Source organism: Pseudorca crassidens, chromosome 1 (genome assembly GCF_039906515.1).
Source record: "Pseudorca crassidens isolate mPseCra1 chromosome 1, mPseCra1.hap1, whole genome shotgun sequence".
NCBI classification, from domain to species: Eukaryota; Metazoa; Chordata; class Mammalia; order Artiodactyla; family Delphinidae; genus Pseudorca; species Pseudorca crassidens.
Window position 1 is genome coordinate 93,523,690 of NC_090296.1, and position 21,274 is coordinate 93,544,963.

General features: G+C 41.5%; 1 protein-coding gene across 1 annotated transcript in view; it reads left to right on the forward strand.

Annotated features, from left to right (window-relative positions):
• The window catches only part of SLC27A2 (solute carrier family 27 member 2), a 55,522-nt gene that overhangs the window by 32,512 nt on the left and 1,736 nt on the right, over window positions 1-21,274 (forward strand). Inside the window, exons 5-8 of the mRNA XM_067746843.1 lie at window positions 4,462-4,656; window positions 14,579-14,669; window positions 15,278-15,476; window positions 16,983-17,080. Coding sequence (XP_067602944.1) covers window positions 4,462-4,656; window positions 14,579-14,669; window positions 15,278-15,476; window positions 16,983-17,080 — 583 coding nt within the window. The remainder of the gene's footprint in view (window positions 1-4,461; window positions 4,657-14,578; window positions 14,670-15,277; window positions 15,477-16,982; window positions 17,081-21,274) is intronic.

A 21,274-nucleotide genomic window follows, 5' to 3' on the forward strand; every position in this document is an offset into this window, starting at 1 on the left:
CTCATCCAGTTGGATTGGAGCAAAAGGATAAAAGGAAGAAAAATGGAATAAAGGAAATTATATCATCTGATAGAAGGAGGAACATTGTATTTAGATGCTTTTGGAGGGTAAGGAAAGAACTACAAACAGAAACTAAGAAAATGAAGCAAAGGGACAGGGAGGAAATTAATCCCAGGAAAAACAAACATTTGTTCAAGAATTTGTTCATAGTATATTATACTTAGCTCATCAGTGGTGGATTAGGGGCAAAGTAATGTGAGCACTGAATATTGATTTAACCAAAAATTGTGATATCGAAAAATTGGGAGAGAGCTTAATCCCCATCCAGCACAATAGGAAATCATTAAGTAATGTCTAAAGTGATTAATCAAAAGATAGTGGTAAAAGCATTTAATTTAGAAATATACAGGTGAAATGAAATTATTTTGTCCCGTGTTCAGGATCTTATTCAAGGACACCTTGCAGCTTCCCAGTGAGAGGCCAAGAACTATGGATGCACTGATTGAAATAAGACTTCATTTTTTGAAAATTCTTTGTTGTTTTTGGTAAAATCAAAGATGGGGATTATCAGTGCTAATAAGTGAACTGGGCAAGGATGACATCACAAATAAAATTAACATAGGGACATCAGAATTATAAGAGCCTGTCCTTTTGATGGGGATACACCTCCATTTCTTTTTTTTTTTTTTTTTCTGCGGTACGCGGGCCTCTCACTGTTGTGGCCTCTCCTGTTGCGGAGCACAGGCTCCGGACGCGCAGGCTCAGTGGTCATGGCTCACGGGCCCAGCCGCTCCGCGGTATGTGGGATCTTCCCGGACTGGGGCACGAACCCGTGTCCCCTGCATCGGCAGGCAGACTCTCAACCACTGTGCCACCAGGGAAGCCCACACCTCCATTTCTGTTAGGCAAGAAATGTATGTGAAAAAGATGCAACATGTTAGATTCAATATAAATGCTAAGGTAAAATCACAGTCTTGTTACATCCCTTGCACTAACTAGATGTGTCTGTTTTAAAACGTTTATTTAAAAAATTTTTTGGTGTAATGATGTTATAGCATTTGAATCAGAATATATTCTTTTTTCGGTTGAAAAAAAAAAAAAAGAAATATACAGGTGAGAAGAAACAGCTACAGGGGTTAAACATGTCTGCCTCTGGGTGGTAGGCTGAAGGCAAAGGATGAGGACAGATAAGTGGAATAACATTTCTTCATGTAAGTCTTTCAGTACTATTTGGTTCTTAAACTCTGTGTGTGTGTCGCTTTTTTTTTGACTAAGGAAAGGAGTGCTCTACAAAGTCACGTAGATTTGGATTTGAATTTGGGGACAACTGTGTTTCTACCTGTGTGATCTTGGGCAAATTATTTTAAACTTCTCAAAGCTCCCTTTCCTCAATTGTAATATGAGGCAAATACTTGATTACCTCTCACATTTCAGTAGGGCTCCTTAGAACCTTAAGATAATGCAGGGCAATTGCCTGGTGCATAGCAAAGCCCTCAGTAAAATTCTTCTGCTTCCTCTGATTACCTGGTGCCCCGCACCCTCTCTGGACACCCTGATCTCTCACCCTTCATCAGTCATTCAATCCATGGTGGATTAAAATCCCCCAGGTGTGTCTGCATGTTGCACCTCACCTCTAATGTAGAATAGAATGTTCGATCTTTGTTAAAGAAAAATGAGGTGACCCTTGACCTTTGGGAAGTGGCTTTGGTGGTGAGGAAATACTGTTTCTTCTTTTGGAGAAACACCAGTACTCTCAGGCCCTGGTGAGCAAAAGCTTAGATGAGAACCAGACATCTCTGAAGCCTCCAGGGCCTCTTGGTTTGTGTCCACAAACATTTCTAGCCTACAGCCTTAATCCCTTCTGCTGGTGTAATAAGATCCCTCAGTTTATGATGAAAACTAAGCTGATGGCACTGTGACTGTGAGCCCAGCTACCTGGCACCCGCAGGTGACAGCTGCACCTCTGAGGCTGGCCCGCTTCCCACATCTCCAGAGCACTGCTGCCTGCTGCACCGTAAACCCTGCCCTGGTGCTGATGTCCCGGCCATTAACTGTTTGAACAAGGAAGTTGAGGGTTTCCTGGTGGAGGTTATTTCTTCTTTTACTGCAGGAATTGCACTATATGCAAAGCACAGGTCCAGGCACAGTGGATGATAGAGAGATTAGGCCTCAAAGGAGCTTACAGTCTAATGGGAGAGATAAATGTTCACCACCCATTAGACAAGGAAATGAACTAAGAGGGTGATTGTGGGCTGCATATAGAAGAAGTAAGGTCTCCGGTCTACACACTGGAATGCTACTTTGGGGCTTCTCACGCAGGCCTGGGACCAAGTCAACCCCAGGTCAGGTGATTATTTTCAAGCAAAAGTAAGTATTCCACAAATATTTGTGATGGTTTATTCTCAGAGTGGCAGTGAGGGACAGCAGTGTGGCGGGCAAGGGTAGCCTCTGGAAAGCTGACAATCCTTGCTGAGGAGAGTAGTACCTTATGGACAGGATGACCCTATAAACCACTATCCAGGGGGCTTCCCTGGTGGCGCAGTGGTTGAGAGTCTGCCTGCCGATGCAGGGGACACGGGTTCGTGCCCCAGTCCGGGAAGATCCCACATGCCGCGGAGCAGCTGGGCCCATGAGCCATGGCCGCTGAGCCTGCGCGTCCGGAGCCTGTGCTCCGCAACGGGAGAGGCCACAACAGTGAGAGGCCCGCCTACCACACACACAAAAAAAAAAACAACAGAAAAACACTATCCAGACAGGGACATTTGAGAATTAAAGGAGTGTCATTAATAAGCACATCAGGACATCAGGTGTAAACCAGGATCGGCCCTGGCAAACCAGATATATAGTCTCCTGACTTAAAAGTACTTGATAATTAGAAAAGGGAATCGATTCAGTGACTTAGGGACCGATAGAGCTGATGAAGAGAATAGGTTCCCACTCAGCCAGAACAAATAAGTTCATGCAGGTTCAGAAGGCTTCTCAGGTAAGTCTCCTCAACACCCTGGTTAAGAAACATTGGGACAACACGCCTAGTCTCTCTCTCTCTACACATTTCCTCCTCAAAAAGACGGCACAAGGGGCCCAGTTTTAACTAGTGAAAGGTATCGTCCGCCTCTCTGGTTAGGACTCCTGAAAGAACCTCACCACCTGAGGTTTGACCAAGGAGCTAATTAAAAATTAAATGCATACATGCTGCTCCACGGGCTCCTTGGCTTCTCTCACTTGGAAACCAATTCAAGGTTTGTTTGGTTTGGTTTCTAACTGCCGTATCAAAGGTCCTCCCCTTGTCAGAGAACTGCCAGCCTCTCTCTGCAAACGTTTTTTTTCAAAAAGGATCTCTTATTCCAAAATCACTTCACAGTGATGTCACAGAGTAGGAAATAAGGTACAAAATACCCCTTAGAACATTTGCTCTTTTAAGCAAGTTGCTGTTCAGTCAAAGAAATTCACATTTGATAGGAGAGGAGAATCCTAGTTACCTGGTACTTCTCCCCCACTCCGTCCTATTTTCTGTTAGAGTAGAGGTCATCAAGTTACAGATTTTGCAAGTTAAAATTATACTTATTTACCTGTCCCTCCCTCCAGGCTGTGATCTCCTGACGTCACATCAAATGCCTTATTAATATAAAATATCATTAAAATTACCCAAGGTTTGGACATATTTGTAGGGCCTCATAAATGGAAAGCAGACCAGCCCTCATCCCCCTCTCTTGCTCATACAAGCTCTGCTTTCAGTTCTTATACCCAAAACAGCCTTTCCTTTGTGATTTTTATTTATAGCAAAGCATATTCCTCCCAGGCCACCTCAGGCAAGTGGGAGCCAGCTTCCTCTCTCTCTTCCCCTTCCCATCCCATCAGAACAGTTTCATTGTGCTGGTTCAGCTCTACCTGCTCTTGTGACCACTGGGTCTATCTGTTAGACGAACGCATGATCAAGAGTCTTCTCCCCAGTCCCGCCAGGCCCTCACATGAATTCTCTTGAATGACTGTAGAAAATGATTCTCTCTTTTTGCCTGGACTGTGTTCCCATTTTCTTCATCACAGTCAAGTGAAGATTATCACTTCAGATTGTGTCAGTCTCTGACAGACCTCTCCCATGGGACCTTTCCTTTCTGGCAATTCACTGAGACCCACCAGCCTCATCAAGAAAACAATCAACACATGACTTAAGCTTTAGATTGGATGTGGGTTAAATGCTGGCATCACTTAGTTCTGTCAAGTGACAAATCAAAATGGGAAAATCCAAGCCTTTCAACTATTAAATCACAGTTCCCACTGTCGGCCCATACTGTGTGTGTTGGTAGGCGGGGGGAGGTGTAATATGTGTGGATGACAGAAAAGGCATGCACTAAGGTCAGCTCATAACCAACATAAATATGTAGAAACATAAAGGCCACTATTAATATGTAAGTACAGGCTCCAAAGATGTTTCAGCTTGGTCTCTTCTTCGTCCCGCTACAGAAACCAAACGATCGTGACCATAAAGTGAGAATGGCATTGGGAAATGGCTTGCGAGGAGATGTGTGGAGAGAATTCATCAAGAGATTTGGGGACATTCACATTTATGAGTTCTATGCTTCCACTGAAGGCAATATCGGATTTATGAATTACACGAGAAAAGTCGGTGCTGTTGGAAGAGTAAACTACCTACTGAGAGTAAGTACATTGAAAAATGAGGGCAGCCAGCTTTCAGCACATGGAGATTTCTTAAAAGCTATGTCATGATGATGTTATCATCAGAATCCCATGCAGTCTCAGAGCCATGGCCCATTCATATCACCAAGAGGGGTTCTGCTCAGGCTCTGTGACAATGACCTAAAAATGACAGGGTCCTCGAATTTTAAAATATTAATTTCTATTAATAACAACCCATTATGCCTTTGCCATCTGCAACTTGTGTGAAGTCTTCTAATGCCATTTATACTTGTATTTGTTAAAACACCTGAAGGTTACCAGTTCTGTATGTTTACTATACACCGTGAAATGTGGTACTTCCCTGTCATCACACTGTACGTTAACACCACCAGGGGAATTTTTTATACATATAGGTGCAGGGCCCCCACCCCCTGAGCTTTGGATTCAATTGTTCTGAGGGGGGGCCCAGGCATCAGTGTTTTCTTAAAGCTGTTCAGCCAGGGTTAAGAACCACTCCTTCAAGATAACCAGGGTGCATCCGAGTTGTAGGATCTTGTAAACATTTGTTTTCACCTAGTAACTACACCAGAAAGATATTTCTTATGTGTAAGCCAGCCCTCACAGCATTCTCTTTTCCCTCTCATTTTATTGCCTCACCTCCAGACAATCTCTTTGCCTTTTATTGTGCTCGAGCAGTCAGTCTTCCAGATGACCACCTATTCTGCAAAATTCCAGAAATATTCAGCAAATGCTGAACCTTCACTTGCTTGAGCAGTCATTACTGTGGTTATGCCTTGGGCAGCTCATCCTGCCTGGGCATGAAACAGCCACACCAGAGCTCCCAGGCAACCTGTGCCCCCGGGGACTGACCAAAGTACAGAGGACAATAGTCCATGTGCATAAGAGATCTGGCCCAAGAGATCAAATTCCACTACCATCACAGACTAGCCCAAGGTCATGCCCTTTGTGTTCCTTAGGCCTCACCTTCAGAATCTATAAAAGAGACAGAAAGAGAAAATATAGAGCCTAGTGCCTGGCCCAAACTCAGTGTAATAAGGAAGAGAGTTCTTGAAAGGATTACATTAAATAGGATATAACCCAATGCCTGTCATATAATAGCCTTGAAGAGTTATTAGTTGTAAAGTTTATTACTGTTCCATTCCTTGTATTCTGGCCTGATCTCCAGGCATTCCCAAGTCCAAGGAACCTCTCTAACAACAGCTAAACCTACACTACACCTGTCCCTCCACTGTGCTCCACACCTGCGCCATCCAATACAGTAGCCACTAGCTACATGTAGCTATTTAAATTATGTAAACTTTTAATCAGTTCTTCATTCACCCTAGCCACATTTCAAGTGCTCAGTAGCCACATGTGCTTAGTGATAACCACGTTGAGTAGTACAGTTATAGGACATTTCCATCATCACAGAAAATTCTACTGGGCAGCACTACTACAGACTGAGAATCAATTTCCTACTCCCCACTGGAATCGCTGCTGAGAGGGTTAATCTTCTCTAGTTAGCATCCTGAACCAGCCCAAACCTTGGATAACCAGGCTAAATGCAGTTCACAACAAGAGAGGGCAGAAAGCTGAGCTGACGCCTGGTGCAAGCTATCTATGTTGTCACTACTAACCCTCAGAAAACGTAAGTTGCAGGGAAACTTTCATTTCAAACTAAACCTGAGGACCCGAGAAATTGATGCTGTATATTACTAGTTCTTTGCTTCTCATCCATTGATTGCCATGTTTTATTGTCAGTTTTTCTACTTTAAACAAAACCATATATTTTAACTAGAAAAAAAGGAAGACGATGACCCTGCATTTGATAAGGAAAAAAGCATTACTTACCACCGCAAATTTTCTTCACATTCTTGCAAATAAACAAGATCTACATTTGTTGACTATGAATGCTATTTGGTTTCTAATGGTTAACTGCTACTACCAAAGCATATGATTGGTTAATTTATCATACAGATTTGAATACAAATTTGAAATGGACATAGTAATCACGGTTAATAATTAAACCTAAACACTGTCACATTTGTATTTTGCTGCCAATATAGAAAATAGTATACTTATTGCTCTTACTGAATTAAATTTAAATTCTTATGCCCTTGAATTATAGTAACATGAAATATGGTGGAGTTTTAATAATTTTATAGCCATGGGCATGAAACAAAGTATACCATTATATCATTGAATCTTAAATGTATTGGAGAACATGTCCCTGGAATGCGAAACATCTAACAGTAGTGGATTAAGGTTAAACAAGATTTTTTTTATAACATTTTTATTGGAGTATAATTGCTTTACAATGGTGTGTTAGTTTCTGCTTTATAACAAAGTGAATCAGTTATACATAAACATATATCCCCATATCTCTTCCCTCCTGCGTCTCCCTCTATCCCACCCTCCCGATCCCACCCTTCAAGCTGGTCACAAAGCACTGAGCTGATCTCCCTGTGCTATGTGACTGCTTCCCACTAGCTATCTATTTTACATTTGGTAGTATATATATGTCCATATATACACTACCACTCTCTCACTTTGTCCCAGCTTACCCTTCCCCCTCCAGTGTCCTCAAGTCCATTCTCTAGTAGGTCTGCGTCTTTATTCCCGTCATGCCACTAGGTTCTTCATGACCATTTCTTTTTTCTTTTTTAGATTCCATATATGTTAGCATATGGTATTTGTTTTTCTCTTTCTGACTTACTTCACTCTGCATGACAGACTCTAGGTACATCCACCTCACTAGAAATAACTCAATTTTGTTTCTTTTTATGGCTGAGTAATATTCCATTGTATATATGTGCCACATCTTCTTTATCCATTCATCTGTTGATGGACACTTAGGTTGCTTCCATGTGCTGGCTATTGTAAATAGAGCTGCAATGAACATTGTGATACATGACTGTTTTTGAATTATGGTTTTCTCAGGGTATATGCCCAGTAGTGGGATTGCTGGGTCGTATGGTAGTTCTATTTTTAGTTTTTTAAGGAACCTCCATTGGCTGTATCAATTTACCATGAACAGTGCAAGAGGGTTCCCTTTTCTCCACACCCTCTCCAGCATTTATTGTTGGTAGATGTTTTAATGATGGCCATTCTGACTGGTGTGAGGTGATACCTCATTGCACTTTTGATTTGCATTTTTCTAATGATTAGTGATGTTGAGCATCCTTTCATGTGTTTGTTGGCAATCTGTATATCTTCTTTAGAGAAATGTTTATTTAGGTTTTCTGCCCATTTTTGGATTGGGTTGTTTGTTTTTCTGATATTGAGCTGCATGAGCTGCTTGTAAATTATTGAGATTAATCTTTTGTCAGTTGCTTCATTTGCAAATATTTTCTCCCATTCTGAGTGTTGTCTTTTCACCTTGTTTATGTTTCCTTTGAAGTGCAAAAGCTTTTAAGTTTCATTAGGTCCCATTTGTTTATTTTTGTTTTTATTTCCATTTCTCTAGGAGGTGGGTCAAAAAGGATCTTGCTGTGATTGTTGTCAGAGTGTTCTGCCTATCTTTTCCTCTAAGAGTTTTATAGTGTTTGGCCTTACATTTAGGTCTTTAATCCATTTTGAGTTTATTTTTGTGTATGGTGTTAGGGAGTGTTCTAATTTCATTCTTTTACATGTAGCTATCCAGTTTTCCCAGCACCACTTATTGAAGAGGCTGTCATTTCTCCATTGTATACTCTTGCCTCCTTTGTCAAAAATAAGGTGACCATATGTTCGTGAGTTTATCTCTGGGCCTTCAATCCTGTTCCATTGATCTATATTTCTGTTTTTGTGCCAGTACCATATTGTCTTGATTACTTTAGCTTTGTAGTATAATCTGAAGTCCAGGAGCCTGATTTGTCCAGCTCCGTTTTTCTTTCTCAAGATGCTTTGACTATTCAGGGTCTTTTGTGTTTCCATACAAATTGTGAAAGTTTTTGCTCTAGTTCTGTGAAAAATACCATTTGTAATTTGATAGGGATTGCATTGAATCTGTAGACTACTTTGGGTAGTATAGTCATTTCCACAATGATGAATCTTCCAATCCAAGAACATAATATATCTCTCCGTCTGTTTGTATCATCTTTAATTTCTTTCATCCGTGTCTTATAATTTTCTGCATACAGGTCTTTTGTCTCCTTAGGTAGGTTTATTCCCAGCTATTGTATTCTTTTTGTTGCAACGGTAAATAGGAGTGTTTTCTTAATTTCTCTTTCAGATTGTTCATCATTAGTGTATAGGAATGCCAGAGATTTCTGTGCATTAATTTTGTATCCTGCTACTTTACCAAATTCATTGATTAGCTCTGGTAGTTTTCTGGTTGCATCTTTAGGATTTTCTATGTATAGTATCACGTCATCTGCAAACAGTGACAGTTTTACTTCTTCTTTTCTGATTTGGATTCCTTTTATTTTTTTCTTCTCTGATTGCTGTGGCTAAAACTTCCAAAACTATGTTGAATAAGAGTGGTGAGAGTGGGCAACCTTGTCTTGTTCCTAATCTTAGCAGAAATGGTCTTAGTTTTTCACCATTGAGATTGATGTTGGCTGTGGGTTTGTCATATATGGCCTTTATTATGTTGAGGAAAGTTCCCTCTATGCCTACTTTCTGGAGAGTTTTTATCATAAACGGGGGTTGAATTTTGTCAAAAGCTTTTTCTGCATCTATTGAGATGATCATATGATTTTTATCCTTCAATTTGTTAATCTGGAGTATCAGACTGATTGATTTGCATATATTGAAGAATCCTTGCATTCCTGGGATAAACCCCACTTGATCATAGTGTATGACCCTTTTAATGTGCTGTTGAATTCTGTTTCCTAGTATTTTGTTCAGGATTTTTGCATCTATGTTCATCAGTGATATTGGCCTGTAATTTTCTTTCTTTGTGACATCTTTGTCTGGTTTTGGTATCAGGGTGATGGTGGCCTCATAGAATGAGCTTGGGAGTGTTCCTCCATCTGCTATATCTTGGATGAGTTTGAGAAGGAAAGGTGTTAGCTCTTCTCTAAATGTTTGATAGAATTCTCCTGTGAAGCCATCTGGTCCTGAGCTTTTGTTTGTTGGAAGATTTTTAATCACAGTTTCAATTTCAGTGCTTGTGATTGGTCTGCTTATATTTTCTATTTCTTCCTGGTTCCGTCTCGGATGGTTGTGCTTTTCTAAGAATTTGTCCATTTCTTCCAGGTCATCCATTTTATTGGCATAGAGTTGCTTGTAGTAATCGCTCATGATCCTTTGTATTTCTGCAGTGTCAGTTGTTACTTCTTCTTTTTTCTTTTCTAATTCGATTGATTTGAGTCTTCTCCCTTTTTTTCTTGATGAGTCTGGCTAATGCTTTATCAATTTTGTTTACCTTCTCAAAGAACCAGCTTTTAGTTTTATTTGCTATCATTGTCTTCATTTCTTTTTCATTTATTTCTGATCTGATCTTTATGATTTATTTCCTTCTGCTAACTTTGGGGGTTTTTTGCTCTTCTTTCTCTAATTGCTTTAGGTGTAAGGTTAGGTTGTTTATTTGAGATGTTTCTTGAGGTAGGATTGGATTGCTATAAACTTCCTTCTTAGAACTGCTTTTGCTGCATCCCATAGGTTTTGTGTCATCGTGTTTTCATTGTCATTTGTTTTTAGGTATTTTTTGTTTTCCTCTTTAATTTCATCAGTGATCTCTTGGTTATTAAGTGGTGTATTGTTTAGCCTCCATGTATTTCTATTTTTTACAGAATTTTTCCTATAATTGATATCTAGTCTCTAGCATTGTGGTTGGAAAAGATACTTGATACAATTTCGATTTTTTTAAATTTACCAAGGCTTGATTTGTGACCCAAGATAAGATCAATCCTGGAGAATGTTCCATGAGCACTTGAGAAGAAAGTGTATTCTGTTGTTTTTGGATGGAATGTCATATAAATATCAATTAAGCCCATCTTGTTTAATGTATCATTTAACGCTTGTGTTTCCTTATTTATTTTTATTTTGAATGATCTGTCCATTGGTGCAAGTGGGGTGTTAAAGTCCCCTACAGATTGTGTTACCATCGATTTCCCCTTTTATGGCTGTTAGTATTTGCCTTATGTATTGAGGTGCTCCTATGTTGGGTGCATAAATATTTACAATTGTTATATCTTCTTCTTGGATTGATCCCTTGATCATTATGTAGTGTCCTTCTTTGTCTCTTCTAATAGTCTTTGTTTAAAAGTCTATTTTGTCTGATATGAAAATTGCTACTCCAGTTTTCTTTTGATTTCCATTTGCATGGAATATCTTTTTCCATCCCCTCACTTTCAGTCTGTTTGTGTTCTTAGGTCTGAAGTGGGTCTCTTGTAGACAGCATATATACGGGTCTTGTTTTTGTATCCATTCAGCCAGTCTATGTCTTTTGGTTAGAACATTTAATCCATTTACACGTAAGGTAATTATCGATATGTATGTCCCTATTACCATTTTAATTGTTTTGGGTTTTTTATTATAGGTCTTTTCCTTCTCTTGTGTTTCCTGCCTCAGGAAGTTCCTTTAGCATTTGTTGAAGAGCTGGTTTGGTGGTGCTGAATTCTCTTAGCTTTTGCTTGTATGTAAAGATTTTAATTTCTCTGTTGAATCTGAATGAGACCCTTGCTAGGGAGAGTAATCTTGGTTGTAGGCTTTTCCCTTTCATCACTTTAAATATGTTCTGCCACTGTCTTCTGGCTTGCAGAGTTTCTGCTGAAAGATCAGCTGTTAACCTTATGGGTATTCCCTTGTATGTTATTTGTTGTTTTTCCCTTGCTGCTTTTAATATTTTTTCTTTGTATTTAATTTTTGATAGTTTGATTGATATGTGTCTTGGCGTGTTTCTCCTTGGATTTATCCTGTATGGGACTCTCTGTGCTTCCTGGACTTGGGTGGCTATTTCCTTTCTCATATTAGGGAAGTTTTCAAGTATAATCCCTTCAAATATTTCTCAGTCCCTTTCTTTTTCTCTTCTTCTGGGACCCCTATAATTCAAATGTTGGTGTGTTTAATGTTGTCCCAGAGGTCTCTGAGACTGTTTTCAATTCTTTTCATTCTTTTTTCTTTATTCTGCCCTGCAGTAATTATTTCCACTATTTTATCTTCCAGGTCACTTCTCCGTTCTTCTGCCTCAGTTATTCTGCTATTGATTCCTTCTAGAGAATTTTTAATTTCATTTATTGTGTTGTTCATCATTGTTTGTTTGCTCTTTACTTCTTCTAGGTCATTTTTAAACGTTTCTTGTATTTTCTCCATTCTATTTCCAAGATTTTGGATCATGTTTACTATCATGACTCTGAATTCTTTTTCAGGTAGGCTGCCTATTTCTTCCTCATTTGTTAGGTCTGGTGGGTTTTTACCTTGCTCCTGCATCTGCTGCGTATTTCTCTGTCTTCTCATTTTGCTTAACTTACTGTGTTTGTGGTCTCCTTTTCACAGGCTGCAGGTTTGTCCTTCCCATTGTTTCTGGTGTCTGCCCCAGTGGGTTAGGTTTGTTTAGTGTGTTGTGTAGCCTTCCTGGTGGAGGGGACTGGTGCCTGTATTCTGGTAAATGAGGCTGGATCTTGTCTTTCTGGTGGGCAGGACCACAATCGGTGGTGTGTTTTGGGGTGTCTGTGACCTTATTATGATTTTAGGCAGCCTCTCTGCTAATGGGTGGGGTTGTGTTCCTGTCTTGCTAGTTGTTTCGCATGGGTTGTCCAGCACTGGAGCTTGCTGGTCATTCAGTGGAGGTGGGTCTTAGCGTTGAGACAGATATCTCTGAGAGACCTCTCATCAATTGATATTATGAGGGGCTGGGAGGTCTCTAGCGAACCAATGTCCTGAACTCGGCTCTCCCACCTCAGAGGCACAGGCCTGACACCTGGCCAGAGCACCAAGACCCTATCAGCCACATGGCTCAGAAGAACAGGGAGAAAAAAAGAAAGAAAATAATAAAATAAAAGAAAGTTATTAAAATTAAAAATAATTACTAAAAACAAAAAAATAAAAAGTAATAAAAAAGGAAAGAAAGAAGAGAGCAACCAAACCAAAAACTAAATCCACCAATGATAACAAGCTCTAAAAACTAACTGTAGTTAAAGAAAGAACAACAAGAAAAAAAGCGGACAGAACCCTAGGACAAATGGTAAAAGCAAAGCTATACAGACAAAATTACAGAAAGAAGCATACCCATACACACTCACAAAAAGAGAAAAAGGAATAAAATATATATATCATTGCTCCCAAAGTCCACTGCCTCAATTTAAGATGATTATTTGTCTATTCAGGTGTTCCACAGATGCAGGGTACATCAAGTTGATTGTGGAGATTTAATCCGCGGCTCCTGAGGCTGCTGGGAGGGATTTCCCTTTCTCTTCTTTGTTCGCACAGCTCCTGGGGTTCAGCTTTGGATTTGGCCCCACCTCTGCATGTAGCTCGCCTGAGGGCGTCTGTTCTTTGCTCAGACAGGATGGGGTTAAAGGAGCAGCTGATTCAGGGGCTCTGGCTCACTCAGGCCAGGGGGAGGGAGGGGTACGGAGGCAGGGTGAGCCTGCAGCGGCAGAGGCCGGCATGACGTTGCACCAGCCTGAGGCGCGCCGTGTGTTGTCCCCGGGAGGTTGTCCCTGGATCACGGGACCCTGGCAGTGGCGGACTGCACAGGCTTCCAGGAGCGGAGGTGTGGAGAGTGACCTGTGCTTGCACACAGGCTTCTTGGTGGCGGCAGCAGAGGCCTTAGCGTCTCATGCCCGTCTCCGGGGTCCGCGCTGATAGCCGCGGCTCGCGCCCGTCTCTGGAGCTCATTTAGGCGGTGCTCTGAATCCCCTCTCCTCGCGCACCCCGAAACAATGGTCTCTTGCCTCTTAGGCAGGTCCAGACTTTTTCCCAGACTCCCTCCCGGCTAGCCGTGGCGCACTAACCCCTTCAGGCTGTGTTCACGCCGCCAGTCCTCTCCCTGCACTCCGACCGAAGCCCGAGCCTCAGATCCCAGCCCCCACCCGCCCCGGCGTGTGAGCAGACAAGCCTCTCGGGCTGCTGAGTGCCGGTCGGCACCTATCCTCTGTGCGGGAATCTCTCCACTTTGCCTTCCGCACCCTGTGACTGCGCTCTCCTCTGCGGCTCCAAAGCTTCCCCCCTGCGCAATCCACAGTCTCGGCCCGCAAAGGGGCTTCTAGTGTGTGGAAACCTTTCCTCCTTCACAGCTCCCTACCACTGGTGCAGGTTCCATCCATATCCTTTTGTCTCTGGTTATTCTTTTTTCTTTTGCCCTACCTGTGTACGTGGGGAGTTTCTTACCTTTTGGGAAGTCTGAGGTCTTCTACCAGCATTCAGTAGGTGTTCTGTAGGAGCAGTTCCACGTGTAGATGTATTTCTGATGTATTTGTGGGGAGGAAGGCGATCTCCACATCTCACTCCTCCGCCATCTTGAAGGTCTCCCCTAAACAAGATTTTAAAAGCCCACATGTGATGTGTCCACCAAAACACATGCATGAGAATGTTCATAACAGCTTTATATTTAATAGTCTAAAACTAGAAACATCCAAATGTCCATTAACAGGAGAAGAGATAAATAAATTGTGGTATAGTCATACAAGGAAAGTTGCATGGCAATAAAAAGTACACCACTGACACAAACACCAACAGGGAGGGATGGATATCACAGACATTATGCTGAGTGAAAGCAGCAGATACTAAGGCATATATTTATTTCACTTATTTGATGCTTAAGACTACTTGATGGCAGTAAAAGTCAGAATAGTGACTTGACAGAAAGGGGCAGGAGGAAACTTCTAACGGTAATGAAAACATTTAGTATCTTGATCTGGGCAGTAGTTACATAAGGGTATGCATATGCAAAAATTCATCAAGCTGTACACTTAAATATGTGCACTTTGTATGCTTTATGTATGCTATGCCACAATAAAAAAGAATAAGTTGTGAAAGAATATGTGCTCAGAATGATCCATTTTAATTTTGCTAGAAAGTCATAACTTATGAGCTGATTAAATATGATGTGGAGAAAGATGAACCCGTTCGAGATGGAAATGGATATTGCATCAAAGTTCCCAAAGGTACAGTGGATTTTTGTTCAATTAACCTGTGCCTTTTCTTACCTTAACCAAGTGACTCTTAAGAACTAACATATCACAGCTAAAATGAACACATGGTAAAATTCATCAGAGTGGGGGAAAAAAAGAGGTTTATTTTCGTACTCTTGGAAATAAATTCCAAAAGATAGTAATTTATCACTACACGTAATATAACTATAATTTGAAAGCTAGCTTAATAATTTCTTGATTATGAGGTAAGCATTTTGCAGAAGCGGATATGTAATTATGGTTGCAAAACTACGGTTAGCTTTAGCGGGCCTTTCCTTTAAGCTTAAACTACTATGCGTTTGTCTAATTGTGTGTGTAAATCATTATTCAGTGAAAGATTAGTATTAAAAGAATTACAAATGTGTGGCCATAGAGAATAATGTACTCTGTGTGTGTGTGCATGGTGTATATATGTGTGTATATGATATACATGGAAATACATGTACACATGCATGTAAAATGACTTCCTGCAGCCAGCTTGTTGCCACTGGGTTGTATGGCATCAGTTTTAAAAGAAGGTTAATACTAAAAGTTGCCTACTGCTAGTACATAAAATAACAATTTACTTTCTTCTGTCTTAGGTGAAGTCGGACTCCTGGTTTGCAGAATCACACAACTCACACCATTTAGTGGCTATGCTGGAGGAAAGTCTCAGACAGAGAAGAAAAAACTGAGAGATGTCTTTAAGAAAGGAGACCTCTATTTCAACAGTGGAGATCTCTTAATGATGGACCACGAAAATTTTATCTACTTCCACGACAGAGTTGGAGATACATTCCGGTTGGTTTCTCTGAATTATTGAGCCAAAAACAAACACATGCACAGTTTGGCTTACTCCTAAATTAGAGTCGCATTCCACTTTGGTTATGGTACTCCATTTCCTTCTGTCTCTTTGGTGTGTCAATTCAACCTCCTGTATTCCCAGAAAACAAGGCGCAAAATACACGGGGTATCACTCTGCAATGCATAGTTATCTTGGTTGAGCAACACCAGATGAAACTAGGAGAGAAAACCTGTGTCTGATTTTGGGCACCTAAATAACTTAGTCCATCCAATTCCTCCCATTTATCCTCAATTATTACCAGTCACTCAGGTCAGCCAGGGATTTTCATACTGTTTCCAATCATGAGGCTTTTTCTCAGATAAAATCAAATGCAAATTAATGTGAAGCTGATCTAGTTGAAGAGGAGGTGAGGGTTCTGAGCCCCATCTGCTCCTGTCCCTCCCACTCTCCATTCCCAACCAGATGGTTTCCCACAGAGCCCACAAGTCAGCACAGTGGAGTTTGAAAGTCATCGTAATAGACCATGAAATTAATTCTCAGCAACAGCATGGTCCTCCAGCTTCATGACACTTCTGTTTAACCAGCTTCCTTCCCGTATAAACTCCCTCAGGCCAGACCCTGTGTCTGCTTGTTCACCCCCCAGCACCTAGTACAGTGATTACTTTTTGCATGAATGAATGAGGAAGAGATGGAAGTTGTCTGTCTGTAGTAGAAAGAGCATGGATATGAATGAGAAGAACTCAGCTCCCAGGCTTCCTCTTTACCCCTGAGCAGCTGTGTTATCAGGCAGGTAATCTTTCTGTACCTCAGTTCCTTCACCCATGAAATGAGGGTCCCAATGATCCTTACGGTTCCTTCCATCTCTAATATCCCATGACTCTGGATCTATATCATTATGTTATGCCACCTTCATGTTACTAAAAAAGATACTTCTGGGAGATCTAAAGAATTTTTAAATGTAAGACAAAATTTAACTCTTTATTCAAAGAAAAAGTAGCACCTGATTGGGCACTAACATTATTCTCCCTACAAATAGAGTATGATATTTTCTTTCTTATTAAAAGCTTTTTCATTGCCATAAGACCCTGAAAAACAAGTATGAAATTCTAGTTAATAGACATTTACTAACTGAATTAAATAGCAGCCAAAGTTAGTGAGTGAGGGAAGTGAGAGACTTAAACACAGCAAAAAGTCATTGAGATTTATTTTTGATTTCTAGTGCCTTTCTTAGGCCAAACCCATATTTTAACATTAGAACATCATTCTGTGTATCACATTTCATGTGGCAAGGCTAAAATTCCACATTTTATTCTTTAGGTCTATGCCTTTGTCTTTCATGCCTCAAGCAGGGTGCCTCTCCCATGACTAAGTTGGAGAGTTTGGGGGCCAAGGTGAGGAAGACAAACGCAGCCACCCCACAGAGGTCTGGAGGAAACACCTGTCACAGACAACCTGCACCGCAGACCACCAGTGACCTCTGCTAACCTTGCCTTTTCTTTCAGGTGGAAAGGGGAAAATGTGGCCACCACTGAAGTTGCTGACATAGTAGGACTGGTTGATTTTGTCCAAGAAGTGAATGTTTATGGTGTGTCTGTGCCAGGTATGCACAAGATATTATAAATCAATGCCAAAACTCCTACACTAACAGAATATAATTTTAACCCCTGTGCAAAGTTTGTCATCACTTCCTCCTGCCAGCTGGAGAATCAAACAACTCTTTCCCAGCCTCCTGGGAGTAAGGGGCTTATGTCTGGTTTATGTGCCATTATAAATCAGACAGGTCAGTACATCTGAACCTGGCCTTCCTCTGTGGTTCACTCCCCAGCTGTTCTTGGGCTCTCAAGCAAGCCAAATCTCTCCACGATGCAGGGTCCATGCAGCATTTGGCATGCCTCAAGAAAAGAGGTATCATGCTTGAGAGCTTGGAAGTGGTATCTTGGCCTCTGAACTGGGAGGCACAAGTAAGAGCAAGTGCCGTTGCTAGAGGAAAAAAGCCAGGAAGGAGCTGATTTTTTCCAGACTCTTCTTTTAAACCAAGTCCCTGACCCCAGCTTGCTCCACTGAGTTTCAGAATCATCACACAAAGTGCTGTCACCAAGCCTCTGTCTGCAGATCTGCCTCTGCCAGCAGAGTGGGGAGGGTGAGGTCTGATTTTGGGTCCTGGCTCCAACACCTGCTGGCTGTTGGACTTCACGCAAATCACTAAATTAGAGATAATACCAATCCTGCAGTTAAGATTGTCGAGAAAACTAATTCATTTTAATTACATAAATACTAAATGTATATTTATCAGACACGTACATAAGGGTTGTCATGAAAAGAAATCATTTTAATTATAGATGTCAGAGAGGATTAAAACTTCCAAATCACTATCCAAATATAAGGTACTAGGGGAATCGGTATTCCCTAGAACTCAGTATTTGGGATTCTCATCTATACTCAAAATGGAAATCCCAAAGTCCCTTTTACCTGAGCTATGATGGTTTCACATGACATTGTGCTGGCCTTTTATTTTTTAAAGAATATTTGAGGCTTTCTCTTGCCTGCTCCTCTCCAACCTGGTGACAATGACTTGACAGGAAGTGTAGCCACATCTCAGGTCAGAGTCTGAGGGGTGCAGAATACTTCTCATGTTGGATTTCAGGCTGAATTAACACAAGGGCCCATATTGTGGTTGTCAGCCATGGCACCATGCTGGCCTCTCACAGACCCCACCTGGAATATGTTGCATGCCCTTCTAAATGCTGGAGTTTTTAAAGTAACAATACAAAAGAATGAGTATGAGAAGGTAAGAGAATATGGGAAATGGAATGGAAAGGCCTAATCCACTGCTCTTCAAAGTGGTGTCACCTACAAATTGGCACTCGCCACCTGCCTCTACAAGGATCAAATTACGAGCCGCTGCAGCTACAGACCTTCAACACGCCCTGAAAGGAGTTCAAGGTGGACATCAGGAATGAGGCACTCTGTGCTCTGGGAAAAACTGGCAGAACAGGTCTTCAGATAGATATTTTCAGGAGAAGATTTTATGAGCCCAATTCTTGCATCTTCTCATATCTAGAAAAGCACTAAAATCCTTCATGGTGACATCTGCTCCTCGTGACTAGCAGTGACCTTCGTGAGACTAGCAGATACCTTCTGCAAAAAATATGTGCCTGGTTGCATGTACTCCCCCTTCACTAAAACCCCATGTGTACTGACCTTCTGCCCTACCCTCCTTGGAGCAGTTTCTCAGAGCTATCTGAAATGCTGTCTCCCAGGCTATAGTCCTCATTTTGCCCCCAAATAAAATTTAACTCACAACTCTCACGTTGTGCATATTTTTCATTTGACAGTAGGGTCCCTGGGCCAGCAACAGCATCATCGCCCAGGAGCTTGTTAAAAATTTAATATTTCTCATGTTAAAAATGCCCACCCCAGAACTACTGAACCAGAATCTCTGGGGTGGGGCCCAGGGAGCTGTGTTTTAACAAGCCCTCCAGTGATTCTTAAAACAAATGAAGTCTGGTTTTGGAGTGATGAAAATGTTCTAGATACTGGTGATAGTTGCACGACATTGTGAACGTACTAAATGCCACTGAACTGTATACTTTAAAATGGTTAAAATAATGAATTGTATGTTTTACCACAATTTTTAAAAAACACTGAAGTCTGAGAAGCCTGGAGGCCTAGTGGTTCTGAAAATTTAGCCAGTCATCAGAATCATCTGGGAAACTTTTTAAAGCCCAGATCTGGGGTTTGGGACTAAATCTTTGTGTCTTTTTTAAATTCCCAAATGGGTCTACCACCCAGTAAAGTTTAGGAGCCATTGATATAGAACAAAGAAGAGGAGGCTAATGGGTTTCACATGATTGGGAGACAAGTCAGGTAGAACAAGGAGCAGCTGTGTTTATGTTGCACTGGAGAGCAGAATAAAACGGATGGATTGAAATGACCAGGGAGCAAATTTTAGCCTGAGAACTCTCCTGTAGCCAGAGGGACCAACAACAGAGTGGTCTGTCTCCTGAGGTAGACAATGTCCCACCAACTGGGATAAGTAAAGAGGCTGGCTGTCCACCTGGGATCCTGTGAGAATTCTTACAGCAGTGAAAGATTAGAGATGAACCCTACAGTCTCTCCTATTTTCAGATTCTGTGATTCTCAGTGCCACTCTTGCAGCCTAGAAATGTGGCAGATCTATCTAGAGAAAGACATCAGTCCACCAGGGTGATTCTCACTACCAAAGGGCTGAATAAGGCCTTCACAGAGCTCAGCTTTGGACCAGGAAGAAACTTCTAAGTTTGGGCCTAGACTAGAGATGACACCAGAACTGCCAGACTACTCTCTAGAGCTTTATATTATCAATAGAACTTTCTGCAGTGTTCTGAAAATGTTCTATATCTGCACTGTCCAGCATGGTAGCCAATAGCTACCATATGGTTGTTGAGCACTTGAAATGTGGCTAGTGCAACTGAGGGACTGAATTTTTCATTTTATTTAATTATAATTAATTTTAATAGCTACATGTGACCAGTGGCCACCATATTGAATAGTACAACTCTAGAGAACCTCTGGCCCGAACTGCTGCAGACAGGAACCTTCCCCCTGGAGCTGAACTAGCCCCAGCCAACCTCTGGGAGTCAGGACAGAGACCTGAGATCCAACAGCCCCATTTGCCTCTCGGTTGGGCATTGCCTCTGTCAGAGCAAGAAGCAAGGAGCCAGTTGACTCTGAAGATTTCTGTTGCATCAGCCTCTGCCTTAATTCTAAAAGGAGCTCATTGGAGACATTCAAGATTCCTGAGACCGGTACCTTTGAGACAGCTACCAGGGACCCCTAGAGAAAGAGGGTATGGTGCCCTGCCTCCCTCCTTCAGATATGAGGCAAAGCAAATGAGGATGCATTTCCTTTCTTATAATTTTTCCTCTTGTTTTCTGACTTCTTTAGAGTCATGGGAAAACACACAACCACCATGGGAGAGATTTTGAAAGCTGGGGCCCAGGTGACGAAGGGCGGCTCCTTCCCCCTCTCTGATTACAGTTAAGTAGTTCAGGGAAGTGGACCTGGACTCCCACTGGGTCTGCCCGATCACGTAGAAGAGGTATTAATATGTAATTACCACTGTCCTCACAAGAAAACAATAGTAATTGTTCTAAACACAGGGAAGAAAGAGCTGTTAGGATCTGTTTCCCCTGTGGAGAGCACAACCTCTCTGGACTAGAAGGCATCCAGGTGGGGAGGTGGGGGTGCAGTGGGCACATACCTTGATCTGCCTTCACCCTCCTGTCCTGCAGCCTCTCTGAAATGCAGAGGCAAAGCTATTAGGAACCGTGATTATATGTCTCAGAGGTGAACATCTGTGCCTGGAAGCACAATAGACCTGACCTGCGACCCAAAGAACCACCTGAGCCCAATTATCCTTGACAGGGGAGCAAGGGTTTTTCACCAGAATCCAAAAAATTTTTTAGCCACTAATTCAACCTTTTTCCCATTCTGGTGTTTACATCTAGGCTGCCAAGAAGGATGATGTCAATAAGCACAGGATCTTTAGCCAGCCTGCCTCAATTCCATTTCTGGTCCTGCCTAGTATTTGCTGCATGAACTTGAACAAGTCTTTTTTTTTTTGAACAAGTCTTTTAATGTCATTAAGCCTCAGTTTCTTCACCTGTAAAATGGAGATAACCTTTGTACCTCTTCATAAGGTTGTCATGAGGGTTAAATAAGATAGTACATAAAGCACACTTAGTAAAGGACCTGGCATGTAATAAAGATTCAATCAATGTATAGCTTGTTGTTTTGTTGTTATCTTTAATTC